Below are 19421 nucleotides of genomic sequence, written 5' to 3'. Positions count from 1 at the left end.
GAACACTTAGATTCAAATGTATCTTGGGGCCCAGTGTGTAGGTAACTTTATAGCCAATCACATACTATTTGTTGTTCCAATTGGGAGCAGAAATCTCAGTAGTTAATGGAAAATCACTGATGTCCTCATATTCAGATGATAACATTCCCACATAATGACATCAGCCACAACTTCACACTTCCAGATAATGTCCTCGGGCAACACCCAAAAATTCCAAATAATGACACTGGGCAGAATTCCAAGCTCCCAAATGACCCAAGATTCCAGATTCCCAGGCGGTGAAGTTACATAAGTGATTTCAGAGCTGAAAAAACCCATAGATGGGGAAACAATATATTTTTTACCCACTAAACCCCCCTTCCAAAGATATTTTAGGACTGGTACAATTATATAAACAAACTTCAGTCCTAGAATATGTGGGCAAAGTGCTGGATAGTGGGTGAATAAAAATATTCACTTTGCAACAATGTTTTGTTTTAACAATAGCATCACTTGTTACCACATTAGGCACAACCCTTGACAATAACATTACGCACACCCCGATTCCATGAACATTATATTAAGAGATATACTATGTTATAATGGCGTGGAGACTGGGGTTGCCGAGTGGTGTGCCTCTTAATATTTAACCCCAAGTGTTGTCTGCATAACGTTTGGCAATTTACAGCGAATCATCCCAAAATATGCGGCTCACCTTTGTGAAGGCTATTAATGGGTGCAGGCTCGTCCGACCAATACCAGTCTCTGCAGTAGATTTTCTCTTCCTGTTTAATTCGAAACAAAATGTCGGGCTGGACCACTGGAGACCAAGCTGTAAAAAGAAGTATTTGGCATTACAGAGCCGGTCTGCAGCTTCTGTCTGAGGGGTACATTGCGGAAAAGAAAAGTGGATTTCAAGTTATTAAGCGAAGGACATGGATTACATTTGGAGCCCTTTTGTCATTTCTAGTCACTTCTCCTCTTTGACACATCAATGCTGTTGGAAGATTCAACTTACGTGTGATGGGATCATTAGCACGGACTCTTTTCTCTGGATCCCGGAAGCATGCTTTTCCCTTTTTACTAATTCGCAGTAAAACGTTGGTATTGATAATATTATGGCCTATCAGAAAAAAAGAAATCACTTTTACTGTTTATTCAGAATATGCACTTATAAAATACATTCTGTTAAGGGGATGGAATCACACTTCTAACTCTAAGAGAGTATTAGTTACTTGAACGCCAATAGGAACAATCACAAGGTCAGTCATTGTCAGAGGACTGTTGTCCTAGCACAGTTATGGTTTATGCTGGGTGGCCATACATACAATGTAGCTAAGAGTTGAAACACCTCAGCTTCAAAGCTCATTAGCTTGAAGGACGTCACTAAGTCCCTTGTCAGCAAAAGGCCAGAGAGAGACTTATTCGCAGTCTCAGAAGCTCTTACCAGCAGAAGGCCCCACAATCTCATGCCAGCAGCAGACCTCAGAGACTCATATCAAAGCCTCAAGAGACTCAAACCAACAGATGGCCTCAGTGTCAATCCAGCTGCCAGTCTGGGGCAGGAGGAGGGTGGGGGCAAGAGGTGTTGGACGGGTGGGGGACATATCCACCTCGCTTTCTTTCTCTCTCTCATTTCTCTCTCTCTCGTTCAGGGACTGTGTGCTAATAACTGTGCTTTGGTTTCACTATCCTCGCAACCTTCAGAGGAAGCGATAACCATCCATAACGCAACCATGGAGGTTTACTATAGCACACTGTGGTAGGCATAATGACAACTGAAAGACGTATTTAAAAGCGGGGGAGCCAGTGGTTCAGGTGGTTAATTCCTTGCTGCAGGAGAGCCCCTGTGGGGACAGATCACACCTAGCGCATATGATAATCCTTTGCATCCCCTCCCTATCTCTGGAAGGACAGCACCTAAAGACAGGTACATACTGCACACATGTTCTTTACCCTCGTGTCATTAGTTAGTTCTGGTACAAAGCTTTCCTGGGAGCTTGGGCACAGAGCAGTACCTAGTAGGTGGCAGGTGATACTGCCAATTCTAAATTGCACTGTTACTGATCCACCCATCCCGTCCGCCTAACACAACCCCCTCTATTTCTCAGTTAGCATGTAACCTTCTTGCAGCCACAGCTCCCCTCTAGGGTTGGGCGATGGAGGACCCAACTTCATGGGGCACTTTGAATCTGAACTCCTCCTTTTAACTTTCCTGCTCAACATTTCAACATCATTTGGAAACTTAAGTTATGGAACATCACCAAAACGATGTGAGGGGTGGCAGAGATTTCATTTTGGCCTATGGCTGTAAGCGAGGAGTTGGATGCTTAAGGGAGACATCTCTCAAATGCTTCTCGCTCTTGTCACTACCCACTCTATAACACCCATAAATCGTGTCCTTTTTACCCTCCTTTCAAGCTACTAAACTTGTATCTCATTTCTTGTTCTTAAACGTCTTGATTATTAGCACAACGAACGAGTGCCTCAAGTGGCCATGACGGATGCACTATCCCTTATGGCATTCCTGAAGCTTACGGACACACAACTGGCTATTTTAGATCAGCCAATCACAGTGGAGGAATTGAGTGAAGCAATTACCTCACTTTCTACAAGTAAAAAAGCCCAGAAGTGACAGACTCGCCCCTTAATTCTACAATATATATATAGTTTTACCTTGGCTCCAGTGTTGCTAAAGGGTTTTGAAGAAGCTTACACTAAGGGTGTGCTCCCGGCTAGCATGAGGGAAACCTTGGTGATACCCATACCCAAACCCGGGAAGCCAATGGACAGGTGCGACTCATATTGCCCCCTGGCTATGTTAAACTATGATGTGAAACTACTTACTACAGTGCTAGCAGGGCGACTTCGTAAAGTCATCACAGAGCTGATACACATTGACCAAACAGGGTTTGTCCCGGGTCGTAGTACCACCCTGAATCTACGTAACATGCAGCATGTCATAGAAAAGACCAATGCCCGGAAAGAACACGGTTTAGTGGCCTCACCTGATGCAATTAAAGCTTTTGAATCCGTCTATTGTGAATGGTTGTTTGCTGCATTGCAGTGTTTCGGGACAAGTGAGTGTTTTATTCAATGGGCGACGCAGTTGTATTCCAGGGTCAAATCAGGTAGACAAATAGCTAGAGTGTGGAATATTCAACGTGGAACTCGCCAGGGTTGTCGTTATCCCCCATGATTTATATACTGGTTCTGGAGCCCCTGGCAGTGTACCTGTGCCAGGAATACATGGATGCAGGGGTTATGGTGGGGACGGGGTTCTAAACACCTGGTTTTGCTGTACGCTGATGATGTCTTCCTCTATTTGTGTGAACCACGACACAACCTACCAATGATCCTGGACATACTGGATAACTTTGCAACACTTTCTGGGATCTCTTTCAACAGAAGGAAGTCCTGTCTTTTTCCCTTGGTCGGCATTCGTGGAATGAAAGAAGCTACCTTACCTCCAATGGGGAGCCTGTGGGAGGTGTGTTCTTTTAAATATTTGGGCGTCCAAGTCATGCATACACCAGAAAACACAGACACCCACACCACTCATAGGGTCATGAGGGGCCTTAAAAAATCTGTATCCTTTTGGTCCCGATTGCTGCTCTCACTCATGGGCAGAGTAGCAATTGTTAAAATGATTGTCCTCCCTAGATTTCTATATTACTTCACAAACGTCCATTATTATATTAAAGCATCCTTCCTTCACCTGTTAGACACACTGATTAGACGGATCCTATGGGGCCCAGCCCTTCACAAGCTTGCCCTTACATTACTATGCCTGCCTTATAAAGAAGGTGGTGTGCAGTTACTGAAGTTAGAGCTTTACTACCTGGCGGCCCAACTAAGCTTTGTAGCAAAATGGATATCAGATGATATCACCTCTGAAATGCTGCTGCTCAGGGGCTTGGTGGTGTTAGGCAGAGTTGCAGGCAGTACCCTCTGGGGCCACTACACACAATTAGGACAAGTGTAAGCAAGACCAACCTTTGGTATAAGTCTGTACCACACAGTTTGTTGGTAGCGAGCGGAGCAGCCAGGCTTGTCTCAAGAGTGAATGTGAGCAGTACATGTAGTTACACAAAGGACTTTCAATCACAGTGGTTCAAGTAGACACTTCTACTCAAGGTTTCTTGGTAAAACACTTATTAATTTATTACACAGTCATTTAGAAAACATTTCACTAGAAGAGACAATTTAATATTATATACCAATACACTTCAATACAAAACTCAACATTTTTGAGACAGTTTCACCTCCCCCGAAGTAGGAGCAAAATGGCAGTTCAGTTACTTAGCAGTGAGCAAAAAGGACAAGAGTAAGTAAAATAGTTTACATATACTTTCTAGGCAGTGCAAATAGTTTCAGTTCACCAGAAGAGTTCAATTCAAGTCAATCTGCCAGGCCAAAGTCAATGTGCTAGTGTTCTAGATAGGAAAGAGCAGTTCTGGTATCAAACGGTAAAGTCTTTGCAAAAGTTCTCAGAAGTATTTTAGGCGAAAAAGGATCATTTGTGGGGTCACAAGTTGATTAGGCCTGCAAGTTGGGAAAATTTCACGAACTTTCACTGTGGGAGTGGCGTTCTCCCAATCGGGTTGGCACAGTACACCTTTATATGAAGAAACAAATGATGCTGAAGTCGTGGTCCCTGGAAGTTCCTGCAGATCTTGCTGTTCCTGAGCCTCTAGGATGTCGGGGGACTCCTGCACTGCACAGGATCGTTGAAGAAAGCAAACAAAATAGCGTCACTTCAGTTCCAGTAGCTGTAGATTCAAGAGCACAAACTGGTGTCTCTCTCCCTGGTTAATCCTAACCAGCCTTGAGAATGGTGTCCAGGTGTCTTACGAGTTGATTGGCCCCACCAACTCAAAGGAAGAAGCCGTCCTTGAAGGAGCTTCTCTGTCGAATAGAGTTTGGCAATTCGGACCTGCAGCAGGGCTTCACTGGGCAAACCAGCTAGTCTTCGGTTATTTCGTTCCAGTGGTCGACTCTGCCTTTCAGTCCACAAGACTCACCTTTTAAACAGTTTTCTACCTTTCATTCCAGCCTAGCTGTCACTCGCCCAGCAGGGTGGCTGTCCTTGCCGGACAGTCAGCCAGCCAATCACGCCAGAGTGCATTTGGGTCTCCTAGCAGACTAAGCACAGGGAGTTTCGGGCACCACCCTCACTTCCTGCCCACCCCAGACACTCAGACGCCAAGGGCAGACTTCAGTCCTGAAGCCCGCCAAAGGAACGCAAACAAAGGGACCAAACCTGGTTTGGCGCGCAGAGACAAACACTAGAAGGACCTTTCCAAAAAGAAATGGCAAAGAACAAATCTCTGGCGACGCTCCAGCGGCCCGTGTTGGGCATTCCCAACAGCGATCCTGAGCCGGTTGGCGGGAAGGTATGGGGGAGTAAAGGGGTCCGGGCACAGCAACTAAGTGGGAATTGCACTGTCGGGTTGCAGGGACTAACACCAGGAGAAAGGCGCTTCTCCATGATACGCTGCACCCGATCTAAACGCTGAAAGCTGGAAGGGGAGAGTCCATCCCCCCTGGGTTCCAATCGTACACGATAACAGTGAATAGAATCCCGCAGTCACATTCGAGGTTACAACATAAGTCCTGCTACCATCCTCCAGGGGAGCCTGCCCATATAAGCCTAACTACGGGCCTGGTACGAACTTACCCCTCAACACTCCAGACTGAGGGCTGGCCTGCACCCCGATTTCAGCAAAACATCCCAGAGCAGAACGCACAGATAGCATACCCCTGCCCAGGACAACCCAGTTCTGGAACTCATATAAACATGAGAAGACAAAGTCCATTCAGCATATTTTCTGGTTGCCCAAGTTAGGTATACCTTGGTGTGGACCCAGGCAAGCACGGCTGACGCCCGCTGAAGTACTCCATATCTTACCTCGGCCAACTCTGTACCTGCTGCTACCCTACCACACCACAAAAAAAAAACATTGGCCTGTGAAAACATCACTGCATGTTAACTGGCATCGCAGACACACTATTGACCACCTAGACCCCGGCTGGCTCTACGACTCTCCCGAACCGTCTCCTACTTCACCTCATCAAACATCCTTACTACATTAACCGGCACATGTTGCTGAAACATTTCAACAATGCCCGGAAAAAACGTGGGCAAAAGCAAAAAGACGGGACCCATGGACTCCTTTACGAGCTCACAGTCGCCTCCCGAAAGTCCGGTTCCGTCACCCCCTGCCTCATCCTCAGCGACGGAAGACACGAAATTTGACCACCTATTAACCACGGTACAAAATGGGTTCCTGGCTATCAATGTCAAGCTCGACGACATTGTTTCAACAATAGGCTCTCTCAAAACCCGAGTGGACAAAGAAAATGCCAGAATCACGAAGACTGAAAACAGAATTGGCGCGAACGAAGACTCGACTCGCCAAAACACTCAAGATATATCTCTCCTAAGGGGGGAAATTAATAAACTCTGAGACAAATGTGACGATTTGGAATCTCGATCGAGACGGAACAACATCCGAATAGTCAGCCTTTCAGAGAACTTCTGCAAAAACCCAATGGAATCTCGAATCGAAGACCTCTTGAAATCTCTCCTCGGGGAAGATGCATTCTCACTTCAGTTCCTGGTTGAACAAGCACATCGCTCTCTCGCTCCACTGCCCAGGCCAGGGGCCCCTCCCCGCACGGTTATTGCCAAACTGCTGAATTACAGGGATAGGGACGCCGTCCTAAAACTGGCAAGAGAAAAGGGACCCCTGAGGTTCGGCAATGACAACATTCACATGTATCCGGACTTCTCTGCAGGAGTCCAAACCCAAAGACGATCCTACGAAACCATCAAGCGCCAGCTGCGATTGAGACAGGTCCCCTACGCCCTTCTTTTTCCAGCAAAGCTTTGCATACAGCACGGTGGGAGAGCGCACTTCTTTGAAACTCCTACAGCGGCTCTGGCCTATATGGAAGCCTCAATACCCCTCCCGCCTGGAAGACAGGAACTCGATCAGAACGATCTGCAACAGCCAGTATAGGCCTGAATCACAAGTCCCAAGGACTAACCACAGTTCTATTTGGCTCCTCTTGGATGCCGCAAATGCTGTAAGTAAAAGCAGAGGATGGAAGCATCCCTGCTTCCCATCCTGGAATACAGCCGGATGAGATGCGCTCGACTACGAAGCGGAGTTGCCACACTCCTCCCCTTCTTTGGGAATATCCACAAGTTAGTAAAAAGGGATCATCATCAAGTTGGGTACGATGGTGTGGGAGGGGGTGGGTACAGGTAACACGGGACAGTTCTATTGTTCAAGAACAATGTTAACGCCTCAGAAGGCCCCAGTTGGTCATCAGGCAGAGAGTTCAGCTGATTTACTTATCGTTAAAATTGCACTCACTGGTCCACTCGCTGCCCTCCTCTATGAGAAAACCCACCCTTCTAAGCTTTATTTTGATGCACGGAAATGGCGCAAAAAACAAGAACTTCCATGGGGCTAAAACATAAAATGATTACTTGGAACATTTGTGGGTTAAACAATAGGGCGAAAGCCAGCAAAATAGGGGCTTATATCAACAGGCACCATCCACACATCATCCACACACCATGCTCCAAGAGACTCATGCATTAAAAGGTACCAGCGAGAGCATCTTGCGGCAATGGGGCAACAATAGACATTACACGGAATATTCCTCCCAGAACAGAGGTGTCATCATGTTAATACACCAATCACTGGTCTTCTCCATCGAGAAAAGTAAAATCGACCCACAAGGTAGATATGTCGTGATCTGGGGCACTGTGGCAGGCGAAAAACTCATACTGGTCAACACATATGGTCCAAATCTAGACGACCCGGAGTTTTACATACATCTCCTCGATGAAATTGGTCCGACAACAAATGTTTGGGTGTTGTGGGGAGGGGACCTCAACACTATCCTTGATACCACACTGGATAGGTCCTCAAGTAAACCTAGACCTCTTACTAAAGCGGCTAACGTTATACGCCAAGCACAAGAGGATCTAACCCTGACTGATGCCTGGAGAGGCATACATCCAACAGATAGACAGTATACGTTCTACTCCTCTGTCCACGACACTGAATCCAGAATAGATTACTCGCTCATTTCGTCCCCTCTGATCAGCCCTATCGAGTGTTGTGAAATCCTCCCTCGCACTCTCTCGGACCATTCCCCGGTCATTCTCGAAGTATCATTTCCCGACATCAAACGTCCAGCACAGCGATGGAAGATGCCCCCCAACATATTTAAAGATCTGAATGTAGTAGAGGCGCTACACACTGAGATGGAAGAATTCTTCCAACTGAACAAAGGCTCCATAGATAACTGGGCAACCGTATGGGAAAAATTTAAGGTATGGGTACGGCGCAACTTGATGTCCAAAACGACTGGTCTTCTCAGATCCGTTAGAACCGAATTGGATAATACAGAAGTACTCCTGATAGCACTTGAAACTGACTACAGTATAACTCACGACAAGCACACGCTGGCCGATATTAACTTACACCTCCAAACTTTCAATGATTTAGCAACCAAAGAAAAACAATACATGGCCATCCCAGCCATGGCATGTAGATACGGGGAGGGCAACAGAGCGGGACACCACCTGGCACGCATTCTACAAAACGACTATAATCGCACCCCAATCACAAGCATCCTGACAGATGAGGAAATAGTTGTACACGGGGAGGAAGAAATAAACACTGAGTTCGCAGAATACTACAACAACCTCTATGCCAATCATGATAGAGGCACACAAGACGATATAAAGATATACTTGAGCAAGATCATCCTCCCCAGGCTATCATTGGAAGACAACTGGGCCCTTGAACAGTCAATAACGAGCGATGAAATTGCTGAGGCGATTAAATCATTAGCAGCGGGCAAAACTCCAGGGCCCGACGGTCTGAATGCCGACCTATACAAGACATAGTCCTCAATACTCGCCCCCATACCAACCCTCGTATGGGAAGAGGCTATGAACGCTGGTTCACTCCCAGACACAATGTCAGATGCAGTCATTACGGTGCTACTGAAACCCAGACGCCCATCCCATGAACGCTCCTCCTACCGCCCCCTATCCTTGATTAATACAGACGCCAAAATCTATGCAAAAGGTACTGGCCACTAGACGGTTTCCCAAAATGACCACTTTAACACATCCCGATCAATGCGGATTCATCCAAACAAGATCCACTGCCCTAAACTTGCGCAGGCTATTTAGCATCCTGGCGCAGATCAAGCCAGAGGCGCAAGCAGCAGCCATATCACTGGACGCCGAGAAAGCGTTCGATTCGGTTTCATGGCTATATATGTTCGAAGTCCTTCACAAATTTGGATTCGCCCCATACCTGATAGGATGAGTCAAACTTCTTTACTCCTCACCCAAAGCCAGGGTTCTAACCAATCGAACCCTATCCAGCCATTTCACTCTACGCAGAGGAACCAGACAGGGATTCCCCTTCTTCCCCATCCTTTTTGCCCTTACGATAGAACCAGTGGCGGCTGCAATTAGGGCTGTGCAAGACCTGAGGGGCATAAAAATGGCCGGTGTATACCAAGCCATCTCTCTATATGCAGACGACGCATTGCTATATAACCGGGAACCAGAAAAAAACCTATCCCCTATATTGGCCGTGATAAAAGACTTCACCACACATTCAGGCTACAAAATCAACAGTGCCAAATCCGAAATCTTCCCGTTAACACAAGCTACTATTTGCCCCACACATACACATGGTTTATCATGGGCTCCCGACTATATTAGATACCTAGGAATCCTGGTCTCCCAAGACAAAACTTCCCTCTATATAGACAGCTACGAGTCCACACTACAAACGATACACTCTAAACTTCAAATTTGGACTAAACTCCCCATTACCCTCGCTGGCCGAATAGCGGTACTTAAGATGACAATACTCCCTAAGCTCCTATACATCTTTTGTAATGTACCTATATGGCCGGGCAAACCCTTCTTTGACAACCTGCAGTCCGTGGCTATCACTTTTGTGTGGAACGGAGGAGCAAACAGGATGAAATGGGACAAGTTGGTTGAACCCTACGAAATGGGCGGCTTTGCCGCCCCTGACTTCGAATTGTACTACTATGTGGCACAGGCACATTATGCTAAGTATTGGCAAGACCCCTCGGACAGAACACCACATATATCTATGGAGCAACACTCAGGCCGCCCAACTGATTTGAGATCCATAATATTTGCAAAATCACACAAAGACGACTAAGTTCAATCCTGCTTCCTGCACGGTTGCAGCATGGCCGCAATTAGCAAGCAGCTCCGCATAGATACCCCTTATGACTCCCAGGCCCCGCTCTGGAACTTCCCAGGCATTAAACCAACATACGACATCGGCATTCAGAAAAACTGGATCCCAGAATATGATCTTAAAATGAAAACTATGTTCCCAAATGGTAAATTCGTAACCCCAGAAGATTTCGCAGACACGGTTGGGAGAAACCAACTGGTCACTCTACAATTCCACCTTATGAAAGCGGTGTTCAAGAAACCATGGCCAACGTTCCCAGATGAACCCCCCCGAACATGCTTGTTATCAGTCATTTTATTCACAGGCGGGCACCATGGTATCCAAACACACACGAAATCACTGAACAATATTAAGCCGTCATGGGAAAAGGACATGGGCATAACAATCGAGACAGGGAAATGGTCCAGATACTGCCTCCTTTCTAAGAAGGTCTCACTAAACGCAGGCCTAAGACTAATACAATTCAAGATCCTGAATAAGCTGCACTTTACTACAGCAAAAATACTATGTCCGATAGCTGTCCGAAATGCCATACTCCCGTGCGGATCCTTTCCACATGTATTGGGCCTGCCCCCAGATAGCTGGATTCTGGCGCGCAGTGGCTAACATCCCGGAGGAAATGACACAAATCCCTGTACACCTCAACCCTGCAAAATACCTGTTCGGCGACATCGGAAAAGGTCCCGGAAAAAACGAGGAGACTATTTAATGTCGACTGCGCAGTAGCAAAGAAATGCATCCTCCAGAAATGGAAGAGTGGCCATGCCCCAACCATAGAACATTTCCTCACAGCCTTGACTTACGTAAATGAATGTGAAGAAAACTATGTAGGAATGGTGCCTGCACCATGCAAACCAAAAGACATTTGGACCTTGTTCAGAGCATACCTAGATGAAGCCCCATCAGATATGGAAAACTCAGACAGCAAAAGTGCAAATGATACAACCCACCAAGCTGTTACCCAAATGTAATTTTACAATGTACATATGTGCGAAGGTACATGCCTGATGTTAGGAATCAGAAGGGGATGTGGGTTAACAATGTGTAATATATATACTTAGTATGTAGATGAGAATTGCAGCGAGTGTGATGTGACATGCAAACCAAAAATAAAGTTTAAAAAAAAAAAAGAAATGGCAAAAAAAGAAGACTGGCGCCCGTTTAAACAAAGGGGTTTAAGGCCCCATCTTGAAAAATATGGCTCCTGTGATTTTAAGCTACCGGTTTCGCGGTCAGGAAAGATCATGGTAGTTCATTGTAAAACCACTGCCACTAGCCGTTTCAACAGGAAAGGGTAGCATTTGCCTGCTACATGAGTGTTTAGACACAGGGGATACTATGTAACCCCTCCAGCACTCCATTGTAAGATGGCTTGTGCTGGGTCTATGAATTTGGAAAAGACTAGTAAAGTCAATTTCACTTTACATTCTCTGGGAAACAGTAGTTGATCCCAGAGAACTACTCAAGTAGTTCCCAGAGAAGGTATTCAAACCTTTGGAAAGTCTAAAAAACATCCCTGTGTCACTACACTGAGGGTTATGTGTAACACACATGAAAAGATGATGCCTATGGAGTTATCTAAAAATCCATAATCAGAGAACACAAATATAAAACACACATCAAAGTACATGAAAGAGTGGGAAAAAAGGCTCACACTCTTTCCAGGGAAAAAAATCAAGTCAAGCCACCAGGGGGCGCCAAGACGGTCTGACAAACCTCAGTCTTCCTCTCCTCAGGTTCTGGTTATTTTGGACTTGAGCCCCTCCTTACCCCCCCCCCCGAGGAGCTGACCCCCCCAGGACGCTGTGCTGAAACCCTGAGGAACTGTGGAGCGAAATCCCAACCTCCGGAGGTGGCGTGGAGTGGGAGAACTGAGCTGGTAGCTCCAGGCGGAGTAGAGCGGACTGCGGCATCCAGTAGCCGCTCCATAACAGTGCGCCCCTTCCCGTGGTGGGGAAGGGACGTGAGGCCTGCCCTCTGGGGGTGCTCTCAGGCATCTCGCTCCCCGGGCATCCCCTCTCGGGGACCCTGAACGTTGTCCACTCCCCAGAGAAGGAGAACTAACGGACGTTCCGGACCTCGCGGGCAGAAACCGATCCCTGGCAAGGCCCGGGTACAGTGAGAGAGCACCTCGGCCGCTCGGGCCACTGCTGGGGTTGTCCCGAAGCTGCTCCCAAACGCGGGGAGGCCCCCCTACCCGCTTCCTGTTGGATAACTGCATCGGCCCACGTATCTGGCATACTGTCCGTCACCTGGGAGCTCACTGCAGGCGGCGCCCCACGCACGTTAGATGCGTTTGGATTCTGGGAATGCTGCCATGGCTTGTGTCGCTCTGCCCGGGAGTCTCCCCCTAATAGCTGATGACATGAACGTTCCTCTGCAGCCACGGACCTGAGGCAGTGCCAGGTGCCATTTCTTGTCTCCTGAGGGGCTACATCGACTCGAGAGCAAGGTCGTTGGACCGATAAGGAACAAGTTACTTACCTGTAACTGTTGTTCTCCAGCATGGGTCTGGCATGGAATGCGCATGCTCATGAATATTCCCCGTCGTCAGGCTGGGAATCTTCGGTAAAGAAAAAATCAGTTTCAGTTTTGTTTCTGAACTGTCTTTCTACTAGTAACCAATCTGGTCTCTGGGTCATACTGCCCCCAGCCAATGACTGCCCTATACCTAAACCCCCCCTCTGGCAGCCATCTCCAGATTTGGTAGCACGTAAAGTGGCAGTAGGACAAGAGAAGATCCACAGAGGGGTAGGAGGGAGGGTTTGCATGTGAATCCATGCCAGACCCATGCTGGAGAACAAGAGTTACAGGTAAGTAACTTGTTCCTTCTCCAGCATGGGGTCTGGCATGGATTCACATGCTCATGAATACAAGAATGCATAGCAGTGCACACATGCACAACCAAAGGAGGTGGCAAGGCTGAACATTAAGCATCTCTTACCTCCTCACCAGGCCCACCTTCAGACGAAAAGGTTGCGCAGCACTGCTTGGCCGACTCTGGACTCCTCCCTGGAATCCCAGTGGACGCAGTAGAATCTTGTGAAGGTGTGCGTCGACCTCCACGTAGCAGCCCTGCAGATGACCAGCAGGGGTACACCAGACAAGAACCCCTTGGTAGCAGCGATCACTCTGGTTGAATGGGCTCTCGGATGGCCGGGCAACAGTCGGTTTGCCAACCGGTGACAGTGCATGATGCAGCCGGAGAGCCATCTGGAAATGAAAGCCTTAAAGAGGGCCTTCCCTTGGTTCACAGGTCCAAAATTCACAAACAGCTGTGATGTCTACTGAAGGTTCTTCGTGCGCTCCACATAGAATGTCAGCGCTCTAGCCACATACAGCGAGTGCAAAGTCCTCTGAGCCGGCGACGAAGACGACGGAAAGAAAACAGGTAGCACCAAGGGCTTGTTGAGATGGAAGTCCGACAGCACCTTGGGCATGAAGGAGGGGTGCGTCCTCAGCACTACCCTCGTCTGAGGGAATGTCAGGTACGGTGGCCTACATGAGAGGGCCTGGGTCTCTCCCACTCGTCGTGCGGTGGTGATGGCCTCAAGGAACACTGTCTTCCACAACAAGAACTTCAACGGTGCCGCATGCAGAGGTTCGAATGGCGGCCCCATGAGTCTGGCCAACACCATGTTGAGCTCCCAAGCCGGAGCCGGGGCCTTCACCGGTGGCATCGATCAGAACAGTCCTTTGATGAATACCTTCACCAGGCGATGGGACCACAGAGATGGTCGTCCCGGAGTTCTGGTGTAGCGGGAGATAGCCGCCAGATGGATCTTGATGGAGGCATGTGCCAGCCCCGCCTTGGCCATCAATAGCAAGTACGGCAGCAATGGCAACGGGGGGGAACGCATACAGGAATACGCTGTCCCAGGGGAATGAGTAGGCATCGCCCATGCTCCACGGCTGGGGAAACCTGCTGGCGAACCTCCGGCACTTGGCGTTCGTCGCCGTCGCAAATACGTCTATCTGGGGATTGCCCCATCGTCGGAATAGGAGATCCACCTGACTCTGCCGAAGTTCCCACTCGTGGCCTGAGCGTAGCTCCCTGCTGAGCGAGTCAGCAATGGTGTTCTTTATTCCTGCTAGATGGAAGGGTACCAGGAACATCCCTTGGGTGACGGCCCAGTGCCACAGGTCCTGCGCTTCCTTGGATAGGGCTTGGGATCTGCTGCCCCCCTGCTTCCGGATGTAGAACATCGTGGTGGTGTTGTCGGTGAAGATTCTTAACACCTTGCCCTTGAGGGACGGGAGGAACGACCTGAGGCCCAGAACACTGCTCGAAGTTCCAGGACATTGATGTGTAGTGATCTCTCCTCCGGGAGCCAGAGGCCTCTTGCGTGGAGATCGCCGGATTGTGCTCCCCATCCCTCCAGGGAGGCGTCCGTCGTCACCATTTCCTGATGCGCCAGGGTATGGAAGTCCATGCCCGCCGCTAGGTGCGTGAGGTTTCTCCACCACCAGATTGCTTGTCGGAAAGTCTTGTTGAGAGAGATCCTGTCTTTGAAGCTACCCGCCGCTTTCCTCCAACGAGCGTCGAGGAACTACTGTAGGGGTCGCATCCGCAGCCTGCATAGGCACATGAGGTAGATGCACGAGGACATCATGCCGAGCAGGGACTTGATGGACCTCACCCTGGCCACGTCCATGGTCAACAGCCGTTGTACCTTGCCCACAATGGCTTTCGTCCTTTCCTCTGACAGTGAAGCAAAACGCACCACTGTGTCGAGCCTGGCTCCCAGGAACAGGGCGACTTGCGACGGTACCAGGTGGGATTTTGCGAAGTTGATTGAGAATCCCAAATCCGTGAGAAGTTAGACGGTCTTCGCTGTGTGATCGACGGTGAGTTCTCTTGACCATGCTCAGATGAGCCAATCGTCCAGGTAGGGGTAGACGTGGATCCCTGCAGGTGCAGCCGCGCCGCCACTGGCGCTAGGCACTTGGTGAACACCCTGGGCACTGAGTTCCATCCGAAGGGAAGGGCCTTGAACTGATAGTGTTGCCCTTGGACCACAAATCGCAGGAACTTTCGATGTCCCTTTAGGATGGGGATGTGGAAGTAGGCATCCTCCAGGTCCAGCGGCGATAGGAAGTCGCTTCCCTCCAGCAGTCCCAGCACGTGCTGGACGGTGATCATCCGGAACTTCTGGGACTTGATGTACTTGTTTAGACGACGAAGGTCCAGGATGGGTTGCTACCCGCCGGTCTTCTTTCGGACGAGAAAGTATCGCGAGTACACTCCGGGGCCCCGGAACACCTCTTTGGAACGAGTTCTATGGCTCCCTTTCTCAACATCGCTCGTACCTCCAGAAGCAGTTGTGGGACATGGTTTTCCTTTCTGGCCACGGGTGGAATGTGGGGACACCTCTTTCGGAATTCCAGGGTGTGCCCACAGGCCAGGGCATCTAGAACCCAACAGTCGGTGGAGATGGGACTCCCACACACTGATGAATTTTGCCAGCCGGCCTCCCACTGGGGTGCTTCGGTGGGAGCCCCGACGCCACGTCCGGGTCAGTCCCGTTTCGCCACGGCCTTGCCGCCTTGGCCTCCTTGGCAACGACGACGGGATCCTCCTGTCTTGCCACGTCCTCTGTAGGCTTCCTGCGATGAGGAGCGGGCCGCTTGGCTGTACGAGGAGGAACCGCCGCTGAATCATTTGGAGGCACCTTGTTTGCCTCCGAAGCTCCAAAAGGACGGACTTCGCTGTTGAAGAACACCCAAGGCCCGAGCCGTCTCGGTGTCCGCCTTGATGGCCTGCAGTGACTTGTCCACTGTCTTGCCGAACAGATAGTTCCCATTGAAGTACATGTCCAGTATCCTGGTCTGCACGTCCTGATGGAAGTCGGTGGCCTTGAGCCAACCGCGTCGGCGAAGGCAAATGCTGTTGCCCATCTGACGAAAGCCGGTGTCAGCGATGTCCGTGGCCACCGTGATGGTGTGGTCCAAAGCCACCTCGCCTTCCTGTAGGATCTCCAGGGCCTCAGCCCTCTTGTCATCCGGGAGAAAGTCTACCAGGGGAGCGATCTTGAACCACAGCTCCCTGTCGTAGCGTACCACATTCGCGAGGGTGTTGGCTGCTTTGATCGTCGGCGCCGATGAGATGACCTGTCGTCCCATGGCATCCAGCTTCTTCCCCTCGCCGTCCGGTAGGGATGTTGAAGTTCACGCCGTCGCCCCCGCCGCTTTCTTCTTGGCCGCCGCAGAGACCACCGAATCCGGGGACGGGTGTGCCCTGAGACACATAGGGGCGGAGTCCGGGACCCGGTACTTTTTCTCGTACCGGACCCTCCTAGCAGGAGCCGTGGACGGGTTCTTCAGGAGCGCCAGCCCCTCGTCCCAGATGTCATCCAGTAACAGGATTGAGAGGACAGTCTTCCTCTTGGCCTCCTGCCGTTGGTAGAGGAAACCTTCCTTCTTCTGTTCTTCGAGGCAGAGCTGGAAGAGCTCAGATGCCCTGGCGATCATGGCGTGGAAGGAGCCAATTTCGTCAGGGGCGGGGGGCCCGAAGAGGTGGTGAAGGGAGGTCCTTTCCGTCGCCACCACCGTCGTCCGTCCCCATCGTTGCTGTCTCAATCTCTTGGAGGAGGGGATGGGGTGAAGGCTGGAAGGGGGGAGGAGGATGGACTCGTCTCTGCATGTTAGGCGGGCTCCCCGACAGACCAGGCCCAGCTGGGTCATCAGTAGGGGGTAAGGGCATCCTCGTACTCATCTCCATGCACAGGTTCTGTATCGCCATCAGGATAGCTCCTGAGTTGTCCTGCGGTAAGGGTAGCGGCTGTAACGGACACGGATACCACCGTAACGGGACTGACGGTTGGGGAGCGGGCTCCTCCGCGGTCCTATCTTCCTCACGGGCCCCCTCGTTGCTCTCCTCGTCGGCCTCGTCAGGATCCTTCCCGTGGGCCCTGGATACCTCGAACTTCTTGTCCAGGATCCTCTGGGCGCTCGCCAACTCATCCTCAGAGGTGGTATCCGTGTCCATTAAGGCTGTCGCGCCCCCCCCCCTCTTTTTCCTGCTGGGGTTTCATGGGGGTCTTCTCGATAGGCAGAAAAGATGATTTCCTCCGGGGTGGCAGGGAAACTCTAGCCCTGAAGTCGTCTCCACTGGGGAAACCTACGCAGGTTTTGCCAGGGCCGCCACGACTTCCTCAATCGAGGCCTTTGCCGGGTGAATCAGGGCCTTCACGACCTTGGGCGTGCCTGGAGGTATTCACCTTGGGGGGAGGGTCACCGCCTCGCTCCCCCTCGGCTGAATCCGTCAGGATCGACCAGGGCTTCTCCCGAAGCTTACCCGGGTTCTCCGATTTCCTCTTCCCTGAGCCAGAGCGTTGGCTCATGGTTGATGGTGTCGGTGTTAATGCGCCCTGCCTGGCAGCCGAGGAGCCTGACCAATCGGCGCTCCCGCTGCACGCGGACTAGCAGTGCTTAGCCTTTTGTTGGGCCCCCGCACCGGAGCGCCCTCAAATCTCAAAGGTCTTAGAAGACAGCTCGGATTTCTTCCACTTCTCACCCGCTGCTGTGCTCTTCCCCTCCAGCCAGTTGGCGAGTCGAATATGCCGATCCTTCATCGTCCGTTCGGACCTGTTCTTACAAAACGCACAGTCCTTCTCCACGTGCGATTTGTCATCGTGAAGGCAGTAGAGGCACCGAGAGTGCTCATCCTCCTTAAAGACGTTCTGAAGCCCGCATCCAGGGCAGCTCCTGAACAGCTTGGCTCCAACAGGCGTCATGCTTCCCTTGTCCTGGGCCATGTCCACGCGGGGTAGGCCTCAAAGATCTTCTGGAATCCTCTGAGAAGTGGAAACGTGACGAAAAAAATGCCCTTGAGGGGCGTAGACAATCCCGAGAACGGATCCCGGTTGATTGGAAGTGAAAACGGTGGCGCTTGAGGCTCGATTGATCGAAAATATAAGAGTAAATTCTTTGAAAAAACACAAAACGCAGTAAAAGCTAGAGAGCTACAGCACGAGGACTCCCAACACTTGAACGTGCAGTAAAAATCTAAAGATGGGTACCAGAGGAGGGGCTTAGGTAATGGGCAGTCATTGGTTGGGGGCAGTATGACCCAGAGACCAGTGATTGGTTACTAGTAGAAAGACAGTTCAGAAACTAAACTGAAACTGATTTTTTCTTTACCGAGGATTCCCAGCCTGACGACAGGGAATACTTAGGAGCATGTGAATCCATGCCAGACCCCATGCTGGAGAAACCTTAATTTTAATCAGTAGCCAGGTTAGTGCCCTGGCTCTCCCCCTCCTGCTTGCTGGGGAGACGGTCTTCTCCTACTGGGCAAGGGCATTTGTGGGAAGAGGTGGGAGGACAGCCCTGTAACCTGGGGCACGGCGTGTGTCCTGGCTGGCAGCTACTCCGCGCACTCACTGCCCTTCTGAAGTAGGGGGGCGGGACGACTCCCGGGGGGAGCTGGGTTAGCACCCCCCCCCCGCTGCCGCTGGAACTTCAAGTGATTTGCCCCAACTCTCAGCTGAAGCTAGCTTTGAAGCCCCCCCCGGTGGTGCTCCTCTCATTGAGTGTGCGACCGGAGATCTCAACCTCCCATTGCATCCATCGCTTGGCTAGACCCTCTGAGGCCTCCTCACCAGTGCCGGCCCTCGACCTGATTATTGTGCCTTTTCTACCTGGTGTCACATTAAAGGGCCTATTCTGAGACCTGGAGGGCCGGGTGCGTTCATAGGCTGGACAGAATCCTTGCAGAGATTTCGCCGCACACCCCCTTGCTGTCCGCCTCACCCTACAATGGCGACCCCTGTGCTTCCAGAATCGGCAGAGACCAACTCTGTCACTAAATTTATGGCTGTCCTCCTGGAAGAAATCCGGGGATTCAGAGCAGACATAGCAGTACGGCTGGACACACTGGATACAAAAGTCGATACTATTGATGACAGGGTCCAAGCATTGGAAGCTAACACGACCTCAATCGACATCCTTGAAACTCAACTCAACATGTGCCTGGCGGAGGTAGAGAGAAGAGAAGAGAAGTGTTCCCCTGAGAACTGACTGTAACCTAAGATTTTTGAGCTTTACAGAACGAGAGGAGGAAACGCAATCGGACATTGTTAAAGCCTTCAATGCTGTTGTGAGGACACTCTTTGAAGACGCTAATACAAATGAACCAACCATCGACAGGGCACA

At 50.3% G+C, this 19421-nt stretch overlaps 1 protein-coding gene across 4 annotated transcripts in view; it reads right to left on the bottom strand.

Moving 5' to 3' along the window:
- The window catches only part of LOC138580132 (zinc finger protein 25-like), a 340122-nt gene that overhangs the window by 261749 nt on the left and 58952 nt on the right, over nt 1-19421 (bottom strand). For all 4 annotated transcript variants that reach the window (XM_069650436.1, XM_069650437.1, XM_069650438.1 and 1 more), the window contains exons 3-4: nt 998-1102; nt 695-811 (exon numbers count right to left, since the gene is read on the bottom strand). In XM_069650436.1, coding sequence (XP_069506537.1) covers nt 695-811; nt 998-1102 — 222 coding nt within the window. The remainder of the gene's footprint in view (nt 1-694; nt 812-997; nt 1103-19421) is intronic.

This window comes from Ambystoma mexicanum, chromosome 3p (genome assembly GCF_040938575.1).
Source record: "Ambystoma mexicanum isolate Mex_15411 chromosome 3p, UKY_AmexF1_1, whole genome shotgun sequence".
NCBI classification, from domain to species: Eukaryota; Metazoa; Chordata; class Amphibia; order Caudata; family Ambystomatidae; genus Ambystoma; species Ambystoma mexicanum.
The sequence above is the reverse complement of the archived record's forward strand: the minus strand, read 5'-3'. Positions and strand labels throughout refer to the sequence as shown.